Source organism: Cervus elaphus, chromosome 27 (genome assembly GCF_910594005.1).
Source record: "Cervus elaphus chromosome 27, mCerEla1.1, whole genome shotgun sequence".
Classification (NCBI taxonomy): Eukaryota; Metazoa; Chordata; class Mammalia; order Artiodactyla; family Cervidae; genus Cervus; species Cervus elaphus.
Window position 1 is genome coordinate 28604407 of NC_057841.1, and position 27126 is coordinate 28631532.

Genomic DNA, 27126 nt, shown 5'->3' on the forward strand with positions numbered 1-27126 from the left:
AGTATGGACCTAGCAGAAACAGAAGATATTAGGAAGAGGTGGCAAGAATACACAGAAGAACTATACAAAAAAGAACTTCATGACCCAGATACCCACGATGGTGTGATCACTCACCTAGAGCCAGACAGCCTGGAGTATGAAGTTAAGTGGACTTTAGGAAGCATCACTGCAAACAAAGTTAGTGGAGGTGATGGAATTCCAGTTGAGCTATTTCAAATCCTAAAAGATGGTGCTGTCTAAGTGCTGCACTCAATATGCCAGACAATTTGGAAAACTCAGTGGTGACCGTGGACTGGAAAAATGTCAGTTTTCATTCCAATCCCAAAGAAAGGCAACGCCAAAGAATGTTCAAACTACCGCGCAATTGCACTCATTTCATATGCTAGCAAGGTCATGCTCAAAATCCTCCAAGCTAGGCTTCAACAATATGTGAACCAAGAACTTCCAGATGTACTAGCTGAATTTAGAAAAGGCAGAGGGATCAGAGATCAAATTGTCAACATCCAGTGGATCATGGAAAAAGCAAGAGAATTCCAGAAAAATATCTGCTTCTGCTTCATTGACTATGTTGAAACTTTTGACTGTGTGGATCACAACAAACTGTGGCAAATTCTTAAATGGGAATATCGGATCACCTTTCCTGAGAAACCTGCATGCAGGTCAAGAAGCAACGGTTAGAACCAGACATGGAACAATGGACTGATTCAAAATTGGGAAAGCAATGCATCAAGGCTGTATATTGTCACCCTGCTTATTTACTTATATGCAGAGTACATCATGAGAAACACTGGGCTGGATGAAACACAAGCTGGAATCAAGATTCCCGGGAAAAATATCAATAACCTCAGATATGCAGATGACACCACCCTTATGGCAGAAAGCAAAGAAGAGCTAAAGAGTCTCTTGGTGAAAGTGAAAGAGGAGAGTGAAAAAGTTGGTTTAAAGCTCAACATTCAGAAAACTAAGATCATGGCATCTGGTCCCATCACTTCATCTCAAATAGTGGGGAAACAATGGAAACAGTGACAGACTTTATTTTCTTGGGCTCCAAAATCATGGCAGATGGTGACTGCAGCCATAAAATTAAAAGATGCTTGCTCTTTGGAAGAAAAGCTACAACAAACCTAGACAGTGTATTTTCTCTGCTTTATAAAGCAGAGACATTACTTTGCCGACAAAGGTCCATGTAGTCAAAGCTATGGTTTTTCCAGTAGTCATGTATGGATGTGAGAGTTGGACCATAAAGAAGGCTTTCTAACTGTGGTGTTGGAGAAGACTCTTGAGAGTCCCTTGGACAGCAAGGAGATTCAACCAGTCCATCCTAAAGGCAATCAGCCGTAAATATTCATTGGAAGGACTGATGTTGAAGCTGAAGCTTCAATACTTTGGCCACCTGCTGCGAAGACCCGACTCACTGGAAGACCCTGATGCTTTGAAAGACAGAAGGCCAGAGGAAAAAGGGACGACAAAGGACAGATGGTTGAATGGCATCACCAACTCAATGGACATGAGTTTGAGCAAGCTCCAGCAGATAGTGAAGGACAGGGAAGCCTGGGGTGCTGCAGTCCATGGGGTAGGAAAGAGTTGTACATGACCGAGTGCCTGAGGAACAGAAACAACGCCCCACCTCATAGATTTTTCATAAGGATTAAATGAAACAATGCAGTAAAGCACACATGCTTTGCAAGTGTCTCATGTAGGGGCTGGCTACCTAGAGTCTTAGGGCAAGACACCTGTTTTGTAAATAAAGTTTTATTAGAACACAGCCATCCCCCTGCACTCCCTGTTGTCTGTGGCTGCTTCCACAATGTAACAGTTTGAGTCCAGTAGTTGCAACAGAGACCTTATGGCCTACAAGCCTGAAATGATTACTCACTGGCCCTGTAAGAAAAAGTTTGACAACCCCTGATTCAAAACATAAAATCCAACTAAGTGAAGTTTCACATCTAAAAAAAAAATTTCTTAACACAGATGATTTCACTCGCCCTTTATTCAGCACTTTATACCCTGTGACCGAATGTTGAGAACACAGCACATATGTTGTTGCTGCTTCTGAACACCCTTTCACCTCAAATACTTTTTTGGAGCCTTCTTATGCCAGAACACACATGCCAGTACCTAGTGAATTATTTAAACTGTCTCCCAGCCTCGCAAACCCAGCCCAGTAATGATAAGAAATTCCCCCACGCATGTATTTTTCTCCCATCAAAATAAGACTAAAGCTAAGTCTTGTAAGTTCTGTCTTTTCTGTGACATTTGCAGAGAGAGCGGGAAGAAAGGGCAGCCTTGGACTTAGCAGTGGGTAGCTTGCAGCTCTCCTTAACTGGGGAAGAGGCATCTTGACTTCAGTACTGTCGCGCAGAAGCTTCCCACATTCGAACAGCTCCTCTCCAGTCTGAGGGGGCCGGGACACGCTAACCTGGATGCTGTAACGTTGCTCTTTTCATTCCAGTTAGTGAAGTCCGAGATCGCAGCCATTGCAGCGTAGATTTCCCTGGAGGCAGAATAATAAGTTTGCATTGTCTCCGCTGGGCAAAGTGCCCCACCTCAGGAACTGTGACATCCCGATCCAGTGTGGAGCACGGTCACCACTTGAGCCCACACAGACCTCGCAAGAACCATTCCCTGTGGGCTGGGTCAGAGCTCCGCCGACAGTCCTGTCACCTGGGTAACAGCTCCTCAGAGCTGGGTTTGGCAGCTGTTTCCGGCACGGATTTCAGTGTCTTGTCTTGTTTATCACTCAGTCCTTTTTGGCTGTGCTGGGTCCTCATTGCTCCGTGGGCTTTTCTCGAGTTGTGGCAAGCCAGGGCCGCTCTGTCATTGGAGCTTCTCATGGAGCCGGCTCCGGCAGCTCCGGCAGCTCCCGGCTTTAGAGCAGCCTCAGTCGTCCTGGCACACGGGCCTAGCGTTTCTGCAGCGTGCGGGATCTGCTCGGGCCAGGAGTCCAGTGGGTGTCTCCTGCAGCGGCAGGTGGATTCTCCACCACTGAGCCACCAGGGAAGCCCCAGGATCATCATTTTTTTTTTAATAGGGAAAATAAAATCATTTAAGGTTCGGAGAACTTGAGTGACAGCTAGGTTTCTCAGTGCTAAGGAACATGACCAAGAATAAAGAGATACACCATCATAAATAATCCAGCAGGACTAGGAAATTTATAGACTCCGAGTTTTGATCATCATCAAATGTTAGATCTGGAAAGGCCCTTATACATCACTCCATTCCACTCCTTCTTTTAATAAATAGGAAAACTAAGAAACAGATGTCAGCTGACTTCATACAAAACCACAAAGCGACTTAGCTGCAAAGCCTGGTCCCCTAATTCAATCCAGTCGTCTTTTTTACTCCCTCGCATTCTGTCTGTAGATCTGAGATAAGGCCCATGACAATGATCAGAAGATCCTTTCACATAGACACAATAGCTTGCACGATAAATTCATTTTCTTAAAAAAAAAATTATAAATAGATGTATTCAATAATTATTGCCGAGCCAAATCCTTCTGCCTTTTGTATCTGAAATGTTGATGGTCTGACACACAGCATTTGGCAACTTTTGTGAATGTTACATCTGCCAATTTTTAAGAACTTACTTCATTCCTGAGCATATTGCTATATTTCAAAAATCAAATCCTACTAGTTCACTTGATGTTTTCTGTCAGCACCGGATGCAGTTTCTAATTAGATAGCATGTTTCAAAATGAATCCCTTCAAAAATGCTAGTGTAACATATTAACCCAGCCTTTTTTTAAGTATCAACCATTATTCACAGAGAAACAAGGTGGGTTCTTGCCCTGTTGCTTGAAGCAGTGGTGAAGATACAAGGAAGTGGCCAGAATGCATCATTGAATCAATAAGCAAGAGTTCTAAAGTTTAATATGATTCCTGCAACTTGATGCTGAACCTTGGATGTTTTCCAAGGCTTTTAACTTACTGAGAATCAGCCAGCTTTCCCCCCAAGCCATTGACTTGAGGCAGTCTATGTGCCTTTTATCTTAATATATTCGTTCCCCTTTTTAATGTTTCCATCTGAAAAAGTGCTGAAGAAATAAAGATCTTCCTCCTCTGCCAGCCGGTTAGACCGTATTTTGTTTCCATATGTAAGATAGCTAACAAATTAAACATATGTCATGTTACTTCCTCAACTCATCTTAGAACACACTACAGACAAGGCCTTGAAAATACATTCATGGAGAAGGTTTGGGCTGCTCTTGATTCTAACCCTTCTCATAATTATTTTACTCCCTGCCATCTTTCCGATCATGTTTATCTTTACTTTTTCAAATAAATTTATTTATTTAATTTTGGCTGCACTGGGTTTTTGTTGTGGCACACAGGCTTGGTTGCTCCTTGGCGTGTGAGATCTTCCCAGATCAGGGATCAAGCCCCTGCCCCCTGCCTTGGCAGGCGGATTCTTAACCACTGGACCACCAAGGAAGTCCTGTGTTTGTCTTTTAAAAGGCAGAATAGCTTATGGCTAGACTTTACCCTGGGTAAAGAAGACCATCCTATGGTCTTCCTGTAAAGTAATACAAAATAGTGGAACTGAGTTCTGAGTTTTTTGGTTGTTTTGTTTTATTGTATTAAGAGTATAGATCAGTCATGGTGGTCACATCATTCCTAGTTTACAATCCCAGTCCTAGTTTCTGTCTTGACCATTCAGAAAAGGAATCCTTCTCATGTTGTAAGTTTCTAATGATGTCAGACAGGTGTTTTCCCCCTGTGATTTTTTTTTTTTTTTTAATGGATAAGGCTCATTTGCTCTGACATTTTCTACCTCTTCTGGAACCTTTGGAGCATGATTAATTTTAGGGTAGCAAAATTAGCTCTGGGGGTAACTGAATTATAACAAAAATCCTGTGCAAAATGACTGTAATTTTCTTTGAGTTTCTTGAAATGGATTGCACTTTCTGTCATCCAAAAGAGAAGTACTTGAACAAAATTTAAACTCATTCCCATCTCCGGGTGGTTATAGTTTTTACCTTTAAATGGAAAGACCTCATACCCTAAGAATTAGGTGATTTATGGTCTCATTTAAATTGTTTGTTGCCTCTTATGTCTGTTAGAATATCTGCTTTAAGAGTCCATATTTCCAGTTTCAATGACCACTTCTGTTCTGCAGTGGGTTGGAAACTGGTAACCAAGTTGGGTAGAGTTTAGTTAGATAGGAGTAAGTACTCTAAATTAAGGTCCTTAAAGCCTTTTCTGTAAGCCCTCATGTCACATCTTTTTGGCTGCTCAGAGGCCTTTATTTCACTGCCTTTTTCTTGGATACATTTCAGAGAGATCAGAAATTATCAATCACTGTGCAGCCTGAATTTTGTCAGATGTAAGAATGAATTTTAAAAATGAAGAGTGAATGAATTTAGAGGTAGCCAATTTTTATTTGTAATTTCCAGTTTTTAAAAATCACATCTTTTCCTTACCATGAGTCAGATGTCATTTATTTTCAAGAGTCATTCAGAACGATAAAATTGGATACAATGGTGAGGCTAATTATTTCAGTGTTTGAAGACAGCCCAGTGCTTTTTTTGTCATCTGCGGTTTCGAGACCTCCTCTGAAAAACTACCGGTTGGCAGGCCCTCCTTTGCGCCGTCACAAGTTAAATCATGGCCATGGTACTTGTCATCCTTGCCCTATTTCCTGTTTAAAAAAATAAAACACTCAGGATTGACATTTGTCTTAACTCTTGATGCCCTTTGCTTCTCATTTTCTGCCATTTTGCCATAGAAAAAGAGTTATAAAAACTGAAGTTTGGGGAGGAAAAGATCTAATTTTGATCAAATATTGTCTATTTAACCAAATATCAATCAGATCAGTCCTGATTTTTTTTTTCCAAGAGTTTCAATTTTAACCTCTATTCCATGTCAGTCTCTAAAAGGACTGTTCTTAGGGGGAAAGTTGCCTGTTGACAGAGCCAGAGAGACAGAAGAGAGGGGAGAGAGAGAGAGAGAGAGAGAGAGTGTGTGTGTGTGTGTAAAATTTTACATCAGTGATTTTAAATGTTGCTTGACCCTGGGGTATTAACTCTGAATGGTGTTATGAACAGTGAAACCCTGATAGTTTCCTGGATTAGACCTATTAGAGTTGTTTAGATAACACACTGAATGACTTCCTCTCAGGAAACATTGAAACTGGGAATGTTAACCAGGCACGCATACCCAAGCACTTAAGACAGAACGCACTGTTTCTTTTGCTATTAAAAAAAATTAAAGAAATTATGCAAATAAATCACATCTGTAGACAGCAGAGGAGACTGTTTGGCTCAGCTGCCAAAGGAAAAACACTTACTTATGAGCTCCTTCCTCTGCCACTGACGGTGACCACCAGATCGGTCAGTATGCTAGTCTCCTGATACATGCAGAGCTAATTGCCAGCGTGAACGGTGACATCAGGGTTGGAACCTTGGAATCACAGATTGTGTGCACATATGTTACGCATTTTTATGTATGGCAGTAGGAGTAACTTCCTTTCGAAGTACAGACATACAGGAATCTGTAGACAAAACTGTTGCGTGTGCCCGGAGCGTGACATTTACGGAAGATGGTTTTGATCTGTTTAATCTGTGTGAATTCTGTCTCACAAACCATGTGGACATCCTCTTTCAGTTTCATTTGGTGTGCAGTACTCACCAGATCTGATTTTTTCAACCTGGAAGGTGTATGTTTATAAAGGTAAATAAGGAAAAATAGTCAGTACCAAAGTTACTGACTCTAGAAGCTAGAAAGAAATGTTACTTCTTCTTCCCTCATATTTGAGAAGCACTGTTGGCTCCCTGTCTGTTCCCTGGAGACAGTTTGTTGTATGAGTGAACGTGTGTGTGTGTGTGTGTGTGTGTATGTCAAATCTCATGAGAATCCTTCCTCTCAACATCCCTGTCTCCAACCTGATCCAAATGGATAGACTGCCAAGTTTTTATTTTACCAAGTTCCAATAAAAAGGAAGTACAGCACTGCATCTGAGCTTGTTGGAGACCAGTTTATCCTAAAACAGTGTATTATGAATCATTTCAACATGTTCACTTCCTTTGGGATGTAACTGTAATGATATTTCAGGCCCTATTCTGACATTAAGTTTTATTCCGGGATAACACATTCAATAAAAACTTGAGCAGTTCTTTAGTACAGAAGAAGATAATGCTTAGAGATAGTGGTTTGGGCTTGAAAGCGGTACTTCATGAAAACAGAAAACAACTTGAAAATACAGAGATGTGAAAGGCAAGGTGAAACAATTATGAGAATTAAAACTGTTAATAAAAGTAATAATAACAGTTATTGAGTTACTGAGAGCTTACCACTGTGGGAAGTTGTTTACCTACAGTAATTAAGCTTGAGAAGTAGCTGATGGTGTTCTCATTTCCCAGATGAGGAAACTGAGACTCAGAAAGGTAAAACACAGGACTTCCCTGGTGGTCCAGTGTGTCCAATGTTAAGAATTCACCTTCCGGTGCAAGGGACCTGGGTTCAGTCCCTGATTGGAGAGCTAAGATCCCACACGACAGCTAAGCCCAAGTACCACAGCTGGAGAGCCCAAGCACCACATTGAAGATCCAGCGCAGCCAAAAATAATAAATAAATAAAACAAAATGGCAAAACGTTTTCTAAGGTTACTCAACAGTAAACAGGATTCAAACTCATGTTGTAGCTTAGTTGTTAGTACTGTACCATTGATAGTATTGTACCAATTAATTTCCTAAGGCTGAGTGAAGTTGCTCAGTCATGTCCGACTCTTTGTGACCCCATGGACTGTAGCCTACCAGGCTCCTCCGTCCGTGGGATTTTCCAGGCAAAGAGTACTGGAGTACTCTGGCCATTTCCTTTCTACGGCTGTGGTTCATTTATTCATCACCAGGGGTCAGCAGACTTTTTCCTTAAAGGGACAAAGAGTGAATAGTTCGGAGTCTGCAGGCCATACCGTCTCTGTGGCCGCTACTCAACATTGCCAGTGGAGAGTGAAGGCAGCCACAGACCATGCAGAAACAAATGGGCGTAGCAGTGTCCTAATAAAACTTTATTTGTAAAATCAGGAGGAAACTGTCAAGATCATAAAGAAACAAGGCAAGTTCAAGAAATTCACAGAACAGAGAACTGGGTGCAATGTGGTGTCCCAGTTTGGTCTGGAAACAGAAAACGGACCTTTGTTGAAAAATTCAGTGAAATCTAAATAAAGCTTAAAATGTAGTTAGTAGACTACACCAGTATTCATTTCTTAGTTTGATAGTGTGCCACGGTTTATAAGATGTTAATAGAAGCAGCTAGGTGAAGTGTATACAGGAACTCTCTGTACCATCTTTGCAACTTTCCTACAGATCTGAAAGTATTCCAAGTAAAAGTTAAATTTTATTTATTTGTTATTGATTTAAATTCCTAAACTTACTCCAGTATACAGAAGTGGGCACGTGAATGCTGAGTCTAAAAATACACACAGTTAGGTTAAGTTCTTGTCAAAAAATAATTATAAAACTTATCTGAGTCCCCTAAAATGGATCTTAAACCTTTGGAGCCTGAACTCCTGTTAAAAGCAATATTGTTCTGCCATTTATGTGCTAATAATGCCTCCTCCAGAATAATTCCCTGCCAGAGACAACAGAACTGTTTATTTTTTTATAGCACTACTGTTAACTGACAAACTGCTTTTGCCCAAGGTTAAAATTATGTAAAGATGACCTAGAATGGGTGAGAAATTATTTACAAGGATTCTTAACTACTTAGTTCTCTAAGAACATAATGATTACTACCCATTAAGCAATATGAATAATGTCAATCACTTTACCCAAGATGCTTTGTTAACATACAAGAAAAAAATCCATCTCAGGCTTAATGTAAGCCTGATACTAAAACATGATAAAGATAAAATAGAACTGTAGGCTAATCTCACCTGTGATTGATATTGGGTTGGCCAAAAAGTTCATTGGAGTTTTCCATAAGATGCAGTGGAAATCCCGAGCAAAGTTTTTGGCCAACCCAGTACATCACATATAGATCAAATGCTGTTTAGGAGAATCATGCAGTATTGTTTTAAGTGCACCAGGATCACACAGAGATTATTTCAGGCATGTAGGGTTGTTTTGGGGCTTCCCTGGTGGCTCAGCTGGTAAAGAATCCACCTACAATGTGGGAGACCTGGGTTCGATCCCTGGGTTGTGAAGATCCCCTGGAGGAGGGAATGCTAGCCCACTCCAGTATTCTTGCCTGGAGAATCCCCATGGACAGAGGAACCTGGCAGGCTACAGTCCATGGGGTCACAAAGAGTCGGACACGACTGAATGACTAAGCACAACACAGGGTTGTTTTAATATTTGGAAATATACTGTTAAAAATCCATATATCAAAATTTAAAATAAACATGTGACTATCTTATTGGATACAGAAACAGCATTTGGTAAAAAATAAAATTTAATTTCTTTGTAGAAACTTTTAGAAAACTAGAATTGGAAAGACAAATCAGTAATAATGATTTTTTTCAAATATCCATTTCAAACTGACAGATTTCTCATAGTTGATGTTAAAACACAAGTGATATTCACATTAAAATCTGAAATGACACTCTCACCACCACCACTCTGTTTTGAGGAGAAAGGATGAAAACTTTAAAAATAAAAAAAAATATTTTTCTTTGCATAAAAAATAACCACCTAGGAATCCCAAGAAAATGAACTGGGAAAACTATTACAATAAGATTATTGGACACAGAATATCAACAAAGCATATTTAACAACACAAATGAACAGTAATACTCAGGGATTGATAACAAAGGCAGACTTAAATACCAATGAGGGAAATAAAAGATCTGAATACATGATGAGAGTTTTCATGTGACTTTGGAAATATGACTGTCATGCTGCTACTTCTTACCAAAAAAACACCATGTAGATGTGCTTCCAATAGAATTACCAATGCAAACCATGGACAGGATGATTCTAAGGTTCACGGGGGGTGGCTCTAATGCAGGAGACAGATGCAGTCTTTGGTCCTGGAGGATCCTACCTGCTGCAGAACAGCTAAGCCCACGTGCCACAACTATTGAGCCTGTGCTCTAGAGCCCACGTGCCCTAGAGGCAATGCTCTGCAACAAGAGAAGCCACTGCAATGAGAAGCCTGTGCACCAGAGCTAGAGTTTAGCCCCTGCTCGCTGATACTAGGGGGAAAAAAAGCCCACACACCAGTGAAGACTCGGCACAGCCAAAAATAAAGTTCATCTGGAGAAATAGATTAATTTCTAAAAAAAATCTAAAATTTCCTGTTGTCATATTTTCTTTGAAGTTTTTAAATAACTTCTGTCTTAAAGAATTGTTGCAGGAGTAATATAAGATCTTCCTAACCACTTTTGATTCACCAGCTCTTAGCATTTTGCACACTTCTTTTATCATTCTGTATGCCCACACATATATATATATGTATATGCATATACATATTAATGTATAACTTACACTTTTCTGAACCATTCAAGAATGAATTATATACCGTATGCCCTTTGCCCCTTAATAATCATTGTATATTTCTGAAGAATAAGGGCATTTTCTTATGTAAGCACAGTGCATTGATAACAGTACTTTTATTTACAGTCTATATTCTAACTTTGCCAAGTGTCCCAATATAGTACTTTATAGCATTTTTTTCTTTCAGTACAGAATTCATTCCAGAATCATGTATTACATTTACTTTTCATTTCTGTCTTTCACTTTAATCTGGAACAGTTCTTCAACTTTTCTTTGTTTTTCATTACATGGATGTTTTTAAGAATACACACTAGATATTTTACAGAATATTTCTCATTTGGGGTTTGTCTGATATTTCCTCATGAGTAGATTCCATTAATGAATGCCCTTGTAGGTAAAATGTTATGTGAGTGAGGTTCTGACCTTCTCAGGGAATCACACCCACAGGAAATACACTTTTTGGTGAGTTTAGATTTTATCACTTGTTTCTACCCTCTACAATTACTTTTCCTCCTCTGGCAATTAATAAGCTTCTGGACAAAGACATTTTAAGATCTTGCTCATTACTATTTCTTTAATCAAACTTCTATAAATTCAGTAATTACTAATGATTCTAGCATATAATCTTTACTGTAATAAGTACAAAATTATAATTTTTCCAGTCCCACCACTTCTCTACATTTGTCAGATTTTCCCCCATTCATTTTTTTCATTCATTCATCTTTTTGTTAACAATGTGGACCAATGGGGGCTAATTCAGGCTGGTTCCTGTATCCTTCTGACAGAATTCCATCATCTTAAGAGCATTTCTTTACTTCCCAGCACAACAGAACATTCCCAGCTCATCTTGTATCTTTCTTACCCTAGCCTTGGAATCAGTCACTTATTCCAGGAGCCCTGGTTGCTTTTAATGAGGAATGGTGATAGTGGGAGTCTTTGCTTGTAATCTCTTTGAAAGGACAACGCTGAGTCATGTGTGTTTGTGTGTGTCTGTTCTTAAAATTATGAGTTAATACGAATGCCTTCAATTCCAGTCCAGCGCCATGGAGTTCTTTCTTGTTTTTCTCAATTCCATACTTCTATCTCCCCTGCCACAGTGAAAACTCCCAAACTACGGACACATTTACTCATTTGTTCAATCCTACAACACATGTAAAGTAGTTTGAGATTCACTGTCCCTATACCTCCATGCAAAACAAATCTACTAAAAAGAACACAATTTTGGTCGGTCTTTTGTTTTCCCTACTGGCACTATATAGTGTTCCACAGTCACTTTGATTATTTCTCTGTCTCCAGGGCTATTAGTTTATTCATTTGAAATACAGTTGGGTTCATCTATTTCCATTTGCATTCAGTTTTTGTTTAATTTCTTGTTAATTTTATTATTATTCTTTTTAATATGTAGACCATTGGCCCACTTTCTAACAGTCGAAACTCAATAGCATGGTTTACTCATAGAGGTGTCACTTGCCCTGTCCCTTCCCCCAGGTTCCTCACTCCCCTCCCTCCTAGAAGTAACCAATTGCATTGTTTTCTGGTTTATTTTTCTTATGTTCCTTTAAAAAAAAAAAGGCAAAAATATATGTATACTACTTTTCCTTCTTTCTTAAACAAGATGGTGGTATACCTTATACATTTGCATGTTCTTTGCTTTTTTTTTTTTTAAACTTAGTCTATTCTGGAAGTCATTCCATACCGATTCATTGAACTAACTAACCTCTTTCTTTCTCACATAACATCAGTTCATGTGTGTACCTTAGTTTATTCAATCAATTGTTGATGTTTGGGCACTTAAATAGATTCCAATATTTTTTACAAACACAAATAATGCTATAGTGAATAACCTTGTACATGTGTATTTTCATACTGTTGGAGAAATATCTTTGGGGTAAATTCCTAAAAGTAGCATTGCTGAGTGGAAGGATAAATGCATGAATAGTTTGATTAAATATTGCCAAATTCCCTGCCTCTGGGCTTGTACTATGTTGCATTTCCACCAGCTATGAACTAGAGTGCCTATTTCCCCATAGCTTTACCAACTGAGTGTAGTGTCAAGCTTCTGAATATTTATCAGTATTCTAGGTGAGAAATGATATCTCAGTGTAATTGTAGTTGCCACTTCTCTGGTTGTGAGAGAAGTTGAACATCTTTCCATAGATGCATCTTTTCCATTATGCATCTTTTTAGTGGGTTGATTTTTCATGGCATTTCTGTCTTTCTGGAGGGTTTGGGGTCATTTTATAAAGAGCTGTTTATGTATTAAGAATATTAGTTCCTTTTCTGTGATATACACTGGAAATATTTTCTCTCAGTCTGTTACTTGACTTTTAACTTTGATTCTCTTTTCTCTTTCTATCCAAAAACTTTTGAGTCAGAATAACTGCAAGTGAGGGCTGTTGTTATCAGATCTCAAAATGTATGATAAGGATATAGAAATTAAAACAACATTGTTATGATGTGAAAATAGGCAGAAAGGTCATTAGGAAAAAATATATGTATGCATTTGAATGTATGTGTTTTATAAATTTAATATATGATAAATGTGGCACTTCAAATCTGAGATGAAAGGGATGGCTATTTGGAAATGTACTGGACATTAGGTTAGCAATTTAAGAAATTAGAGCCCTATCTTAAATAATCCAAGTAAATTTTATGTAAATAAGTTAAATAAATATTTAATAAATGAAACCATCAAAATAGCAGAAGAAAAAATTGGTTAATGATATCAGCATTTCTCAGCCTCAGCACTCGTGAAAATTGGACTGGATGAATCTTTGCTCTGGGGGCTGTCGTGTGCCTTGTAAGCATTTTTAGCACCATTCTTTGTCTCTCTCCACTAGATGTAAATAGCACCCTCACAGTCATGGCAATCTGGAATGTCTCAGGACACCCAGGGAGGTGGGGGAGGGGACAAAAGCACACCTCCATCGAACCACTGATCTGTATCTACTCAACAAGGAGGAGCAGAACACCCAAGATTGAACTCAGAAAGGAAATCTTTTACAATGTTTGCTACATTAAAACAACCAAAAAAAACCTAATACTTAAACCATAGAATTGAAATTCAGGCAACATATTAGGAAATATATAGCATAAACGACATTCACATTGCATAAAAAGAAGTCAATAAGATGACCATCACAGGGCTTCCCTGGTGGTCCAGTGGTTAAGAGTCTGCCTGCCAGTGTAGGGGACACAGGTTCATCCCTGGTCCAGGAAGAGCCATGTGCCTTGGGGCAGCTAAGTCCACCACAACTACTGAGCCCAAATGCCTTAGTTACTGGAGCCTGTGGTCTGGCAACAAGAGGAGCCACCGCAATGAGGAGCCCAAGCACCGCAACAAAGTGTAGCCCCTGCTCACTGCAACTAGAGAAGGGCCATGCACAGCAGACAAGACCCAGTGTAACCATGAATAGATATATAAATCTTGAAAAGACAACCATCACAGTAGAAAAATGGGTGAGGGATAGGAGGAGACAGTTCACAAAAGAAAAACTCTAAATAGCCTGATAAATACCAAAAAATTTTCACAAGCATAAATAAATGCAGGTTACATGATTTACCTTTAATACTGGTAGGCATTAAACCTAGTCAGCATGGGTATGGGGAAACAAGCTCATAAAGTAGAAATATGAATATGTGTAACACTCCCGATTTAGCACACACACACACACACATAACACACCTGAAGTATTGGGCTGGCCGAAAAGTTCATTTGGGTTTTTCATTACATCTTACAGAAAAACCTGAACAAACTTTTTGGCCAACCCAATACAATAGGCAACACATATTAGACCTTTCAAATATATACACAGCTTTGTTCATGCATTCTGTTTCTGAGACTTTATCCTAAGGAAATAAAGTGTGAAATGTTCATTGCAGTACTATTTATAATTGTTAAAAATTGGGAAATCCCATCTGCCTAACAGTAGGGAATTGGTCAAATAAATGAAGGCATATCCATATATAATGGAATATGTTAGGTCAGTATTAATATTAATGGAGTACACAAAGAGTAAAATGGACAAATTACAGTGAGAAGCATAGCAGTAAAATTGTATGTATATTGATAAATATCCCTGAGATAGACTAATACACTTGTTTCTTTTTTTAGAACAGGAATTTAAATTTTTGAGTTTGAGTGGTGCAATAAGCATAGTAAAATTAGTTTTGCTTAAAACATCACTCAAGAATTTTTAATTTTTATATTAAAATAGTTGATTAACAATTTTGTGTTACTTTTAAGTGTACAGCAGAATGATTAAATTGTACATATACATGCTATCTACTCTTTTTTAAGTTCTTTTCCCACTTAAGTTATTGTAGAATATTGAGCTGAGTTCCCTGTGCTGTATAGTAGGTCCTTGTTGGTTATCCATTTTCAATATAGCAGTGTACACATGTCAATCTGAACCCCCCCCAATTGACCAACCCCTCACCCCCAGCCCTTCCCTACTGGTAACCATAAGTTCGTTCTTTAAGTCTGTTTCTGTGTTATAAATAAGTTCATTTGTGTTAGGGTGTTTTTTTTTTAGATTCCATGTATAAGTGATATCATATGATAATTCATTTAGTATGATAATTTCCATGTCTATCCATGTTGCTGTAAATGGCATTATTTCATTTCTTTTAATGGCTGAGTAGTATTCCAGTGTATATATGAACCAGTGTTTGGGTGGTTTTTCTGGCCTATGGTTTTTCAGCAGTTAGGTGTGATTTTGGTGTTTTCATAAGAAGTTGCACTCACATCCTTCTACTCTGCCATCTTGTCTTTTCTTTCCATTTTTATAAAATTGTTAGCAGGTTATCTTTAGTGACTGGTTAGGTCGTATAGACTTTGCTCATTTTTGTATCTGTATTTTCTAATAATTCTTCTGATGAATGTGAGTAGTTTGTATAATAAAAGAATAGGAGAACTGAGACATTTCTTAAATCCTTTGTCCCAACTTTAGAAAATTTAATAAAATTAGCAAAACTTTAAAGGTAAAAAATTAGTAGAATTTTAGTAGTTCAAAAGGTATTTTCTACATTAGTATTTATGGAAGTGTTTGTATAATTGAAAAAGATACAATGATAAAATTAAACTCCCAAAATAATTATCTGCATGGTAGAATACATAGGAAAAAAAACTAGAAGGATGTTTATCAAACCATTAACCATAGTCATCAGACTCATGGGTGTTATTTTCTTCTTATATTTTTCTTCTGTATTTCCCAAAATTTTACTAAGGAATACAAGGTACCTTGTTCTTCAGGGGGAAAAAAAAAAAAGGTGTTTTTAAAAGTCTAAACTAACATCATCCTATTGTTAACCACATAAATGTTATAGGAGAAATGGAGTGTCTAAATTTAGTATTAAAACAGCATTTTCCTTTGTGCATGCACATCTATGTCTTAATATCTTAAGTTTTCTACTTCTCCATGCGAATAAACTAAAGAAAACAACCCTGAAATTTGATTTATCCTATCGTAGGTTGCTTCGGGTGAATGCAATGAAGACACCGAAGTTTACAACATCACCCTGTGTACGGGGGATGAACTCACTCTAATGGGCCAGGCAGAAATCCTTTATGCAAAGACTTTCAAGGAGAAGTCACGACTCAACACCATCTTCAAAAAGATTGGGAAACTCAATTCTATCAGCAAGCTGGGAAAAGGCAAAATGCCCTGCCTCATTTGCATGAATCACCGGACCAACGAGAGCATCAGCCTCCCGTTCCAGTGCAAGGGCAGGTTTAGCACCCGCAGCCCCCTGGAGCTTCAAATGCAGGAGGGCGAGCATACCATCCGCAACATCGTGGAGAAAACCAGGCTGCCCGTGAACGTGACCGTGCCCAGCCCGCCGCCCAGGAACCCGTACGACCTGCACTTCATCCGCGAGGGGCACCGCTACAAGTTTGTGAACATCCAGACCAAGACCGTGGTGGTCTGCTGTGTGCTGCGGAACAACAAGGTTCTCCCGATGCACTTCCCTCTGCACCTGAGCGTCCCGAAGTTCAGCCTCCCGGAGCACCTGGTCAAGGGAGAGGGATGGCCCGAAACCCTGGTCCATCACTGGCTGGGGATCTGCCAAGAGCAGTTCGACATCGATGAGTATTCACGGGCGGTCCGCGACGTGAAAACCGACTGGAACGAGGACTGTAAGAGCCCCAAGAAGGGCCGGTGCGCCGGCCACAACCACGTGCCCAGTTCCCTTAGCTACGCTCGCGATGAGCTCACCCAGTCCTTCCACCGGCTCTCGGTCTGTGTGTATGGCAACAATCTCCATGGCAACAGCGAGGTGAACCTCCACGGCTGCAGGGACCTGGGGGGAGAGTGGGCCCCCTTTCCTCACGACATCCTACCCTATCAGGACTCGGGGGACAGCGGGAGCGACTACCTTTTCCCAGAAGCTGGTGAGGAATCTGCAGGCATGGCAGGGAAGTCGGAACTTCCTTATGAAGAGCTGTGGCTGGAGGAAGGCAAGCCCAGCCATCAGCCTCTCACTCGCTCTCTGAGTGAGAAGAGCAGATGTGACCAGTTTCGAGGTTCTGTCCGGTCCAAGTGTGCAACCGCTCCCCTTCCTGTGCCCGGAGCGCTGGGTGCAGCAGTGAAGTCTGCAGAGATCACCCTACCTCCGCCTCCAGTGCCTCCCAAATCTGAAGCCGTAAGTCCTTTCTGTTTTGGGGGTGATGGGCCAATTCTTCTGTCTCTTTGCTCAGTCCTCTGCTAATTTACTTTCTTTCTTAAAGAAAGGAAAACTCCCCAATGCAAGGTGATGAGAATGAGCAATTTGCTGAATTTGGAGTGAAATAGAAATACTTGGTGTTCTTTTTTTTTTTTTTTTAACCAGTTGGGAGTTAAGAGTTTAACTTTATGTTTGATGAGAAACATGTGTGTATGTGTGTGTGTTAGTTGCTCAATCATGTCTGACTCTTTGCGACCCCATGGACTGTATAGCCCACCAGGCTTCTCTGTCCATGGTATTTCCCAGGCAAGAATACTGGAGTGGGTTGCCATTTCCTCCTCCAGGGGATCTTCCTGAGAAACTCTTTTAAGAGAGTTTTATTAGGAGAAGTGTAAATATGCTGCCTAGAGAACAGAAAATAGGGAGGAAAAAGCAGAAGGCTGAGCAGAGAAAAGGTATGAACTTGGTAACAGGTATGGAATGATGATGCCCTGAGCTCCAGCCATCGGTAGCAGCAGATGGCAGGGAAAAATGAGCTGCTTGGGAACATTTCAGAGATGCAACTAGCAGTATTACTGATAAATTGGGCGTGGGTAGTGAAGGAGAGAAATCAGGAGACACTCTGAGATGTGTAGCCTGAGCAGCAGAGTGGATATTAGCACCACTTAGACTGAAGGAATAGATTTATTTGGTGGGGGAGGAGGATCAAGAGACATCTGTCAGCATCATTTGTAACTCTCTCTTCGAAGTTACATTGAGATTAGAGTGTCATGGATGTGCTCACGCACACACATTGAGAGCAAAGCATCATGGGTGTGCTCACACACTCATTGAGATCAGAGTGCCATGGGTGTGCTCACACACACATATTGAGATCAGAGTGTCATGGGTGTGCTCACCCACATGCATTGAGATCAGAGTGCTATGGGTGTGCTCACACACATGTATTGCGATCAGAGCATCATGGGTGTGCTCACGCACGCTCATTGAAATCAGAGCATCATGGGTGTGCTCATGCACGCTCATTGAAATCAGAGCGTCATGGGTGTACTCACCCACACGCATTGAGATCAGAGTGTCACAGGTGTGTGTGCTCACACACGCACATACACAGACCCAGAGGCCAACGTGGTTTTGTTCACCACCTCAAACACAGCTCACTCAAAGCTTGAGGAGGCATCTGTCAAATTGTAATGGAAAAAGATCATATAGGATAGGAGAAAGGGCCTCTGTTTTGACCATGTTCTTTGATTGACGGGCACTCTGAACCTTCTTGCCTCACTTTTTTTATCATGGATTTCATTATATCTGAAGGGGAAAAGTGCTCGAGTCATCAGATATAATTCTGTTCATTTATTTGATAGTATCTATGGCAGTGGTTTCCTTTTTTTCTATCTCTAGCAGAATCCTTCTTTTTTAAAGGAAAACTTATATGAACCACAATAAATAGAAGAATTACAGTCAAAACCCATCAGATCGGAGGGCTGGGGTTCTCCCCATAGTCCTGTCCACTCTGCTCCCACCAGGTGGCCTCATGGCACCCCTCTGGCATGAACGGGCTGTGTAAATCTTTGCTTCAAACCATGGAGTTACTGGGTCCCATGCTACACATGCTGGAAGAATCACCATCAGTAACCCCAGAAATAATGATTTTGGACTCCAGTAGCTTCCCCTTTTGTAGGGAAGGTAACAAATGAAAAGAGAGGACGACTATGGAGGTTAAAATGTGGGAGGTATACACAGGTCATGTAGAGGAGAGTTCAGAGAAGAAAAATTTCTGATTGGGCAGGAGAAGCCTTCATAGGGATCACGGGATTTCAGATGAGCTGAGGGTGTACACGTGAATCAGAATCCCTTCCTGATCAAGGGGAAGATCCCCTGGAGAAGGAAATGGCAACCCACTCCAGTACTCTTGCCTGGAAAATTCCGTGGACAGGGGACCCTGGAAGGCTACAGTCCATGGGGTCTCAAGAGTCGGACTTGACTAGCACGCACATACTAAGGCAGAAGCCCAGAGATCCCTGTACCCGGAAGAGGGTGTGGAATATTTGGGGGAATTCTTGGTGGAGTCAGAGTCCTTGGTTCTTTTATTCATGTCGGATGGTATTCTTCAAAACAGGTCAGAGGTAAGGGGAGGTAAGTAAGAGGTAAAGTACTCTGAGCAAGTACTTCAGGAAGTTACAGGACTGTCTCAGCCTAGCTGTATATTTGATGTTGCTTGAAGCTTAGAGTCCTTCTCTTCAACGGGAACGTGATCACATGAACTTTTCCTGTAGAACTCTGCTCCCACCTGGCACATAATGGGAGTCCTGTTTGTTGACTGACTGGTTGACTCATCCAGTATGGTCACACCCAGTTATTTATGTAACCAAGTCTTGAGGTAGGAAACTGGCGATGCTTGTTTTCACTGTGGCTAATGGAAGATGAGTAAGAGCATAAATATTAAGAGGCCCTATCTTGACCTTGGTCCTAAAAGAAAAATGTCGAGTTAAATTTGAAACTGAAAGCAAATCTCACAGCAGAATGAAAGGTTTGGGACTCCAGTCTAACCTGTAATTTCTTACGACATAAGAGAACCTTCTTAGAGCATATTCAGTGTTTATATAGAATGCTCCAATCATAAAGACGTTTTATAAACACCAGAAATTACTTTATTTTCCTTTTTTAAGAATCATGCATTTCGAATGAAGTCATATATTTTATTGGTTCTGTGGCCATGAAACAGGTTTTCCAGTTTTAGGATGTGCGTGGGATCCAGAGAATGTCATGACTGTTAGATGTGGCTTCAACTTGTAGTTTTTAAAAGAGAACTTTAATGGGGCATAAATTCAAGTGCTCCCACAGAATTAAATAAAACTCCTTTGGATAGTGACAGTGGGGTGTGTCCAGAGAGAGAGATGGGCCACGTGTCTCACAGCTATCCTTCTAATAACTAAAGATGGTAATAAGCTTTCCCGTGAGGCCATTTTCAAGTAAGGCGTTATCTGGGAAAGTGACAAATCCCATCAGGTCTTCAGGAACAGAAGATACTGGAGTAGCAGAACAGAGTCAAAGAAGGCATATCCTCCTTATAAAAAGAAACAAAGCTGGCAACTGGTGAGTGACCTCTTGGCAACAGTCCGTGGCCTGGTCTTACTAAGATCTACAGGGACAGTGGCTCCCTGCAGGGAGTGTCAGCCTTGCCGTTTCTTTTTCTTCACCACCTGCTTCAGGGGCCTTTGTTGTTGTTTAGTCCCTAAGCACGTCCAACTCTTTTGACCCCATGGACTATAACCCACCAGGCTTCTCGGTCCATGGAATTCCCCAGGCAAAAATACTGGAGTGTGTTGCCATTTCCTTCTCCAGGAGATTTTCCCAACCCAAGTCTCTTGCATTGCAGGTAGACTTTTTACCAATGGAGCCCCCAGGGAAGCCCCCTGAGTTACAGCAAATATCTGCACTATTTCTCCACATTTTGATGGTCTTTGTTTCTGTAAAAAAATTCTGAAAAAAATTTTCTCCTTCAACAGTAACACTTGCTGTGTTTCCAACAGTGAGCTGCAGTTCCATCATCATCCAAGTTAATTTTTTGACCATTTTCCTGCCCATATTCTGGAATGGGAAACTAGGTTGTGGGGCCAAACAGAAAATCCTCAGTGGAGGGGTAATCAGTTTAACCCTGTTAATGTACTTTGTACTTGATGTGGCTACTTAGAATTATGCTCTAGTCCAGCAGTTCCCAACCTTTTTGATACCAGGGACTGGATTTCATGGAGGACAATTTTTCCACAGACCAGGGTTAGTCAGGGGGTGGTTTCTGTTTCACTCACCGCTCCCCTCCTGTACAGCCCGATTCCTGCTCTGGCCTGTATCTTTGTAATGATCATCAAATACAAAGGTTTTTCTCTTTAAGTGGTCCATGGCCTGTGGGTTAGAGACCCCTGTATCTTTGTAATGATTGTTGAATACAAAGGTTTTCTTCTTTAAGCACAAAAACCTGCTGCTTCTCTTTCCCAGGAATAAAAATCTTTTCCCCTCCCTAACTGGAACATCCAAGGGAGGAGTAAATAGCTCCTGGTTCCAGGCACAGAAGAGATGCGGCCACTTCTGTGCTTTAAAATTGCTGCAGACAAGCCCAAGCTGGGGACTTGCCCAGCTTGCTGAGGGCTGACATTCTCATTTCTTAAAATTGTGCCTGCTTAGCTGCTGGTGTTAAGTCACTTCATCGTGTCTGACTCTGTGCGACCCCATAGACGGCAGCCCACCAGGCTCCCCTGTACCTGGGATTCTCCAGGTAAGAACACTGGAGTGGGTTGCCATTTCCTTCTCCAATGCATAAAAGTGAAAAGGGAAAGGGAAGTCGCTCAGTCGTGTCCGACTCTTAGCGACCCCATGGACTGCAGCCTACCAGGCTCCTCCATCCATGGGATTTTCCAGGCAAGAGTACTGGAGTGGGGTGCCATTGCCTTCTCTGTAAAACTGTGCCAAGTGCCCTCAAATCAGATTGACCTGACAGTTCCACTTAAGTGGGTTATCCTTAGTTGGTTCCTATGTTCTAAACACATCCTCTTATTTCATGACATTGTGGCCCTCATTCCATAATTTTAATTTTCTGGCTGTTGGCTGATAATGTCTAATATATTTACCCAGATACACTCTATAAGTGACAGTCTTCAAGAGCTGTCTTTTTTTAAACCTCTTTGGAAGATGCCATTTTGGAGAGCAGTGATGAGAAAGCTTGACACTGCTTGAAATTCAAGAAATAGAATGTTTGACTTTCAGACTATTCTGGTTTATGTGATGAATCACAAATCAGTATCAGAACTACAGGATCACAACTTGTCTATAGCTACCTGTGCAATAGTATCAAACCTGAGGACCCCAGAACCCAGGGATTAATTAATATCCTCTTCCTGTCTTTAGTAATAGGGGGGAAAAAAATGCATTCACTCTTGGTTGGATGTTAACATTACAGTGATTCCTAAGATTCATGAAAGGAATATCCTAAAAGGAGCTCTAGGTTATAAACCACTTGTTTAAAGCAAGTTTTACTGCAGTATGGATGGAGAATTTGTTAACCTTTGGAATGGCCCCCTTGACATTTGAGAAGCAGGATGTGGGGATTGAGTCATAAGATGGATTGGTAGCATACATCCACAGTTATAAGATTTTCATTCATTTTAAATAAAGTTCCTGTAATGGAGCACACTGTGTTACTGATGCTTGAGGAAAATAAGACAGAAAGGATGAATTTAATCCAGATTCCACACTGGACTGAGTTCAGTAGGTGCTTAAAAAGACTGACTGGCTACACAGAGGTGATTTGGAGCATCTGAATCTGTTTCAGACAGGCTGAGCACCTGATGAGAAGGTGGAAGGAGACCCCTACGACCCTGAGTCTTCATTTCCCCTCTCAGAGGAATTTCACCAGAAGCAGAGAGGAGTGATCTGCCACACTATGTGATAGATAGATAGAGGCACAGAGCATCGCATCTAAGAGCACACGTGGCTTTTCATCCTCCCCCTGCCCCTTAGCAGTTTCATAGCTTGGGCAAAATATTTCACTTCTTGAGTCAGTTCCTGCAAGACTTAATAATAACATCTTCCTTGCATTATTGTATTGTGCAAAGTACTTGGCAGTATTCCCTGGCACGTGGTAAGCATTAAGTAAGTAGTAGCAATACCTCGATAGGAGATGGATTCTTTTTTTTAGGGTCAGCTAGAAAATAAGTTTTTGGAGGTTATTTCCTCTGTCCTTCCTTACCTAAGGTATAAAGGCTCCCCAGAGAGTCATGGAAACTGATGGGGACAAGGACATCTACCTCCACAGCCAGGCCAGCAGAGACTCCTGGCACCCGGACAGGGGACAGTCATACCTGCCTTCCCAAAGTGCCTGTGAGTTTCATTTTCCTAGTTTTTTAAGATATCCCAGGAACCTTACTGGGTTTAAAAGTAACAAAACCTTCTTTTCATCTGAGTTTTAAAATGTCTACTTGATAAGCTATATGTTACAGTTAACTAGCTGTGGAGCCAAAATTGTAATCGTCATAAACCAAGAACTACAGAAATGTTCGGCCACCTATGGACCCCAATAATATGTAATCCTTTCATGGGAGACCTGGGGACTTTGTAGAACTAGAGAGTATCTATAAAAACGCCACACGTGGTTCCAAGGCTACAGATGCACAGCAAGAAACTCAAATTCCTAGGAAAACCTCTCTAGAAATACTAAAGCTGAGAAGTTGCCTTGGCTGATTCCATTAGGCATGGGTAGGGCTAGGTCACGGTGCTGCCAGATGTCACAGCAGAATGTGGCCATCCTACAGAATGAGTGCCCTACACAGCTGCCTAAACTAAGGGCGATCATAAAATACATTGTTTGAAAGCTGAGAGAAGGGGTTTTCAGGAGTTGAGCTGGAAGAATCGGTTCTACTCTACTGCCAGCAACACTGAGCAAAGAGGCAACAGGCATGCATGCTAAAAACAGCCCTTGCACCAAAAATATCAACCCTACACAGGTTACACAAGGATGTTCCCACACACAAATAGCCCTCCACGCCCATGGTAGATAATTATTTCTCTTAAATTCATAGAGTAAGAGAAATATAAGTAAAAATGAAGAAACAGAGGAAACACTCCCAATTAAAAGATCAGTAGAATTCCCCCTGAAAGAACCAACAGTGAAACTCTTCAGTCTCATAGACACCAAGTTAAAAGGAGATCGTGAAAATACTGAAGAAATTAAGAAGAGTTATCAATTGGAATTCAGATTACGGTAAAGCTATAAAGCTTTAAAGAGGAGTGAAAAAAAATTAGAAAACTCATTTGCTGAGGTGAAACCTCAGCTAAAGGCAATGAATAGTAGATTGCATAATGAAGAATGAATAAATATTCTGGAATATAGAATAATGGAAATCGCCCACTCAGAAGAAGCCAAATGAAAAATTTTAAATGAAAGCAAAGTAAGAAACCTATGGGAAAATATAAAGCATGCCAATCTATGTATAATAGAGATCCCAAAAGGAGGAAAAAGAGAAAGGGGGATTGAAATTTTATTTGGAGAAATTATGGAAAAATTTATTTGGAGAAAGTTTGAGAAAACTTCTCAAACCTAAAGAAGGAACAGATATCCAGGTATAGGAGGCATAAAGGGTCCCAAATAAGATGAACCCAAACAGACCTACACCAAGATATAATAGAAATGGCAAAAATTAAAAAGAGGATTCTGAATAGGCAGTAACAGAGAAACAAAGATTTAATTACAAGGGAACCCCCATTAGTTTATCAGCCGATTTCTCTACATTTGCAGGCCAGAGGAGATAGCAACATGAGGGAAATACGCAACCTAGGATACTCTACCCTGTAAAATTATCATTTAGAAGACAAAGAATTTCTCAGCAGAACAAAAACTAAAAGAATATAGCAATACTAAATCTATCCTAAAAGATATAATGAATGGTCTTCTCTAAATAGAAAAGAGGCAAGAATATATAGGAAAGAGGAAATCACAATTGGAAAAGTAAATCACTTAAATAAGCCAGTACACAGATTTTTTTAAAGATCAGAAAGTTTTTGTGAAAGCAATGACAACCACAATGAATAGCAAAAGGATAAACATGAAGATGTTAAAGAGGACATCAAAATCATAAAATGTGGGGGGAGGAGAGAAATAAAATGTAAATATTTTTAGAATGTGTTTGAGGTACATGACTACCAGTCTAAAGGAAGTTGATGTAGGAAGGGGTTAAACTACTTGAAAAACAAAATAGCAACAAATGGAAACATTCAGTAGATTTACAAAAACCCAAAAGGAGAGAACACAAGCGTAATGTAAAGGGAAATCATAAACTACAAAAAGAAAAAAAAAATACAAATATCAACTGGAAAATAAGGTTTTAAGTGGCAATAGATACATATCTATCAATAATTATTTTAAATGTCACTGGATTAAATGCTGCAATTAGAAGACAAGGGAGGGCTTCTCTGGTGGTCCAGTGGTTGGGAATCCACCTTTCAATGCAAAGGACATTGGTTTGATGCCTGGTCTAGGAGGATCCCACAACTACTGAGCCCATGCACTGCAACTACTGAAACCCATGCGCCTGGAGCCTGTGCTCTGCAACAAGAGAAACCACTGCAATGAGTAGCCGGCACACCACAACTAGAGAAAGCCTGTGTGCAGCAACCAAGACGCCAAAAAGAAAGATGACTATGGATGGCAGCAAGGGAGTGATAGACTGGAGTAAAATATATGAAACAAGAGCCTACAAATGTTCCTTACAAGAGACCCACTTTAAGGCCAAGGACACACATATACTGAAGATGAGGGGGTGGAATAAGATATCTTATGCAAATGGAAATGAAAATGGGGATCACATTATTCGTATCAGACCAAATAGATTTTAAAACAAAGGCCATAAAGAAAGTTAAAGGACACTATATAATGATAAAGCAATCAGTACAAGAAGAGTATATTACACTTATCAAAATATTTGCACCCAATGTAGGAGCATCCAAATACATAGACAAATACCAAAGGACATAAAGGGAGAAACTGATGGGAATACAATAACAGGAGACTTTAACACCCACTCAATCAATAGATCTTCTAAACAGAAAATCAGTAAGGCAGCATAGATCCTAAAGGATACAACAGTTAGATTTAATTGATATTTCAGGACGTTATTTCCAAAAAGACACTACACATTCTTTTTTAGTATAGTATACAGGGAACACTTTCTAGGATTGACCACATACTAGGCCACAAAACAAGCCTCAATAAACTAAAAGAGTATAGAAATTATTTCTGATCATAATATCTAAGCCTTTTCTCAGACCATAACAGCATGAAACTAGAAATCAACTACAGAAAAATAAGAAAATTGATTACATGGAATCAACATGCTACTAAAAACCAGTGGAATCAACATGCTACTAAAAACCAGTGAGTCAACAACAAAATCAAATAGGAAATCAAAAAATACCTTGAGATAAATGACAATAAAAGCAAAACCAAACAAAATCTATGGGATACAGCAAAAGCAGTTCTTAGAATAAAATTCATAGTGGTACGTGCCTTTCTCAAAACATAAGAAAAATTTCAAACAACCTAACCTACCACCTAAAGGAATTAGAAAAAGAGCAAACAAAACCTAAAGTGAGCAGAAGGAAGGGAGGGAATAATAAAGATCAGAGAGGAAATAAAGATTTTTTTTTTATAAATAGAAAAAAGATCAACAAAACAAAGAGTTGCTTCATTGAGGAATAAACAAACTTGACAAACCTCTGGCCAGGCTCGCCAAGAAGAAAGGAGCAAGGACCCAAATATACAAAATAAGAAATGAAAAAGGAGAAATAACCAATACCAAAAAAATTCTAAGAAACCATAAGAGAATACTGTGAACAATTATATGCCAATAAATTCAACAATCTAGAAGAAATGGACACGTTTCTAGAAACAGGCAGCCCACCAACACTGGATCAAAAAGAAATAGATAATTGGAACAGACCAGTCACCAGAAGTGAAATGACATCTGTAATTTAAAAACTCCCTATAAACAAAAGTCCAGGACCAGATGATTTCACATGTGACTTCTACCAAACATACAGAGGAGAACTCATGCTGATCCTTCTCAAACTCCCCCAGAAGACTGAAGTGGAAAGCACCCTCCTAAAGACATTCTATGAAGCCACCATCACTCTGATACCAAAGCCAGACAAAGACAGTACCAGAAAAGAAAATTACATGCCATTATCTCTGGTGAATATATATGCAAAAATTCTCAACAAAATATTAGCAAACCCTGAATCCAACAACACAAGAAAAGATCATAACACCACAACCAAGTTGGATTCATCCCAGGGTCACAAGGATGGTTCAATGTATGCAAATTAATCAGTATTATATACCACATAACAAAAGACAAAACCCACATGATGACTCAATAGATGCACAAAAAGCATTTAATAAAATTCAGCATCCATTCACAATAAAAACTCTTACCAAAGTGAGTATAGAGGGAAGATACTTTTCAATATGATAAAAGTT

The 27126-nt window shown here is 40.0% G+C and overlaps 1 protein-coding gene across 4 annotated transcripts in view; it reads left to right on the forward strand.

Annotated features, from left to right (window-relative positions):
- Positions 1-27126, forward strand: part of GAREM1 (GRB2 associated regulator of MAPK1 subtype 1) — a 229409-nt gene that overhangs the window by 184614 nt on the left and 17669 nt on the right. For all 4 annotated transcript variants that reach the window (XM_043888688.1, XM_043888689.1, XM_043888690.1 and 1 more), the window contains one exon: positions 15906-17078. In XM_043888688.1, the coding sequence (XP_043744623.1) occupies positions 15906-17078 (1173 nt within the window). The remainder of the gene's footprint in view (positions 1-15905; positions 17079-27126) is intronic.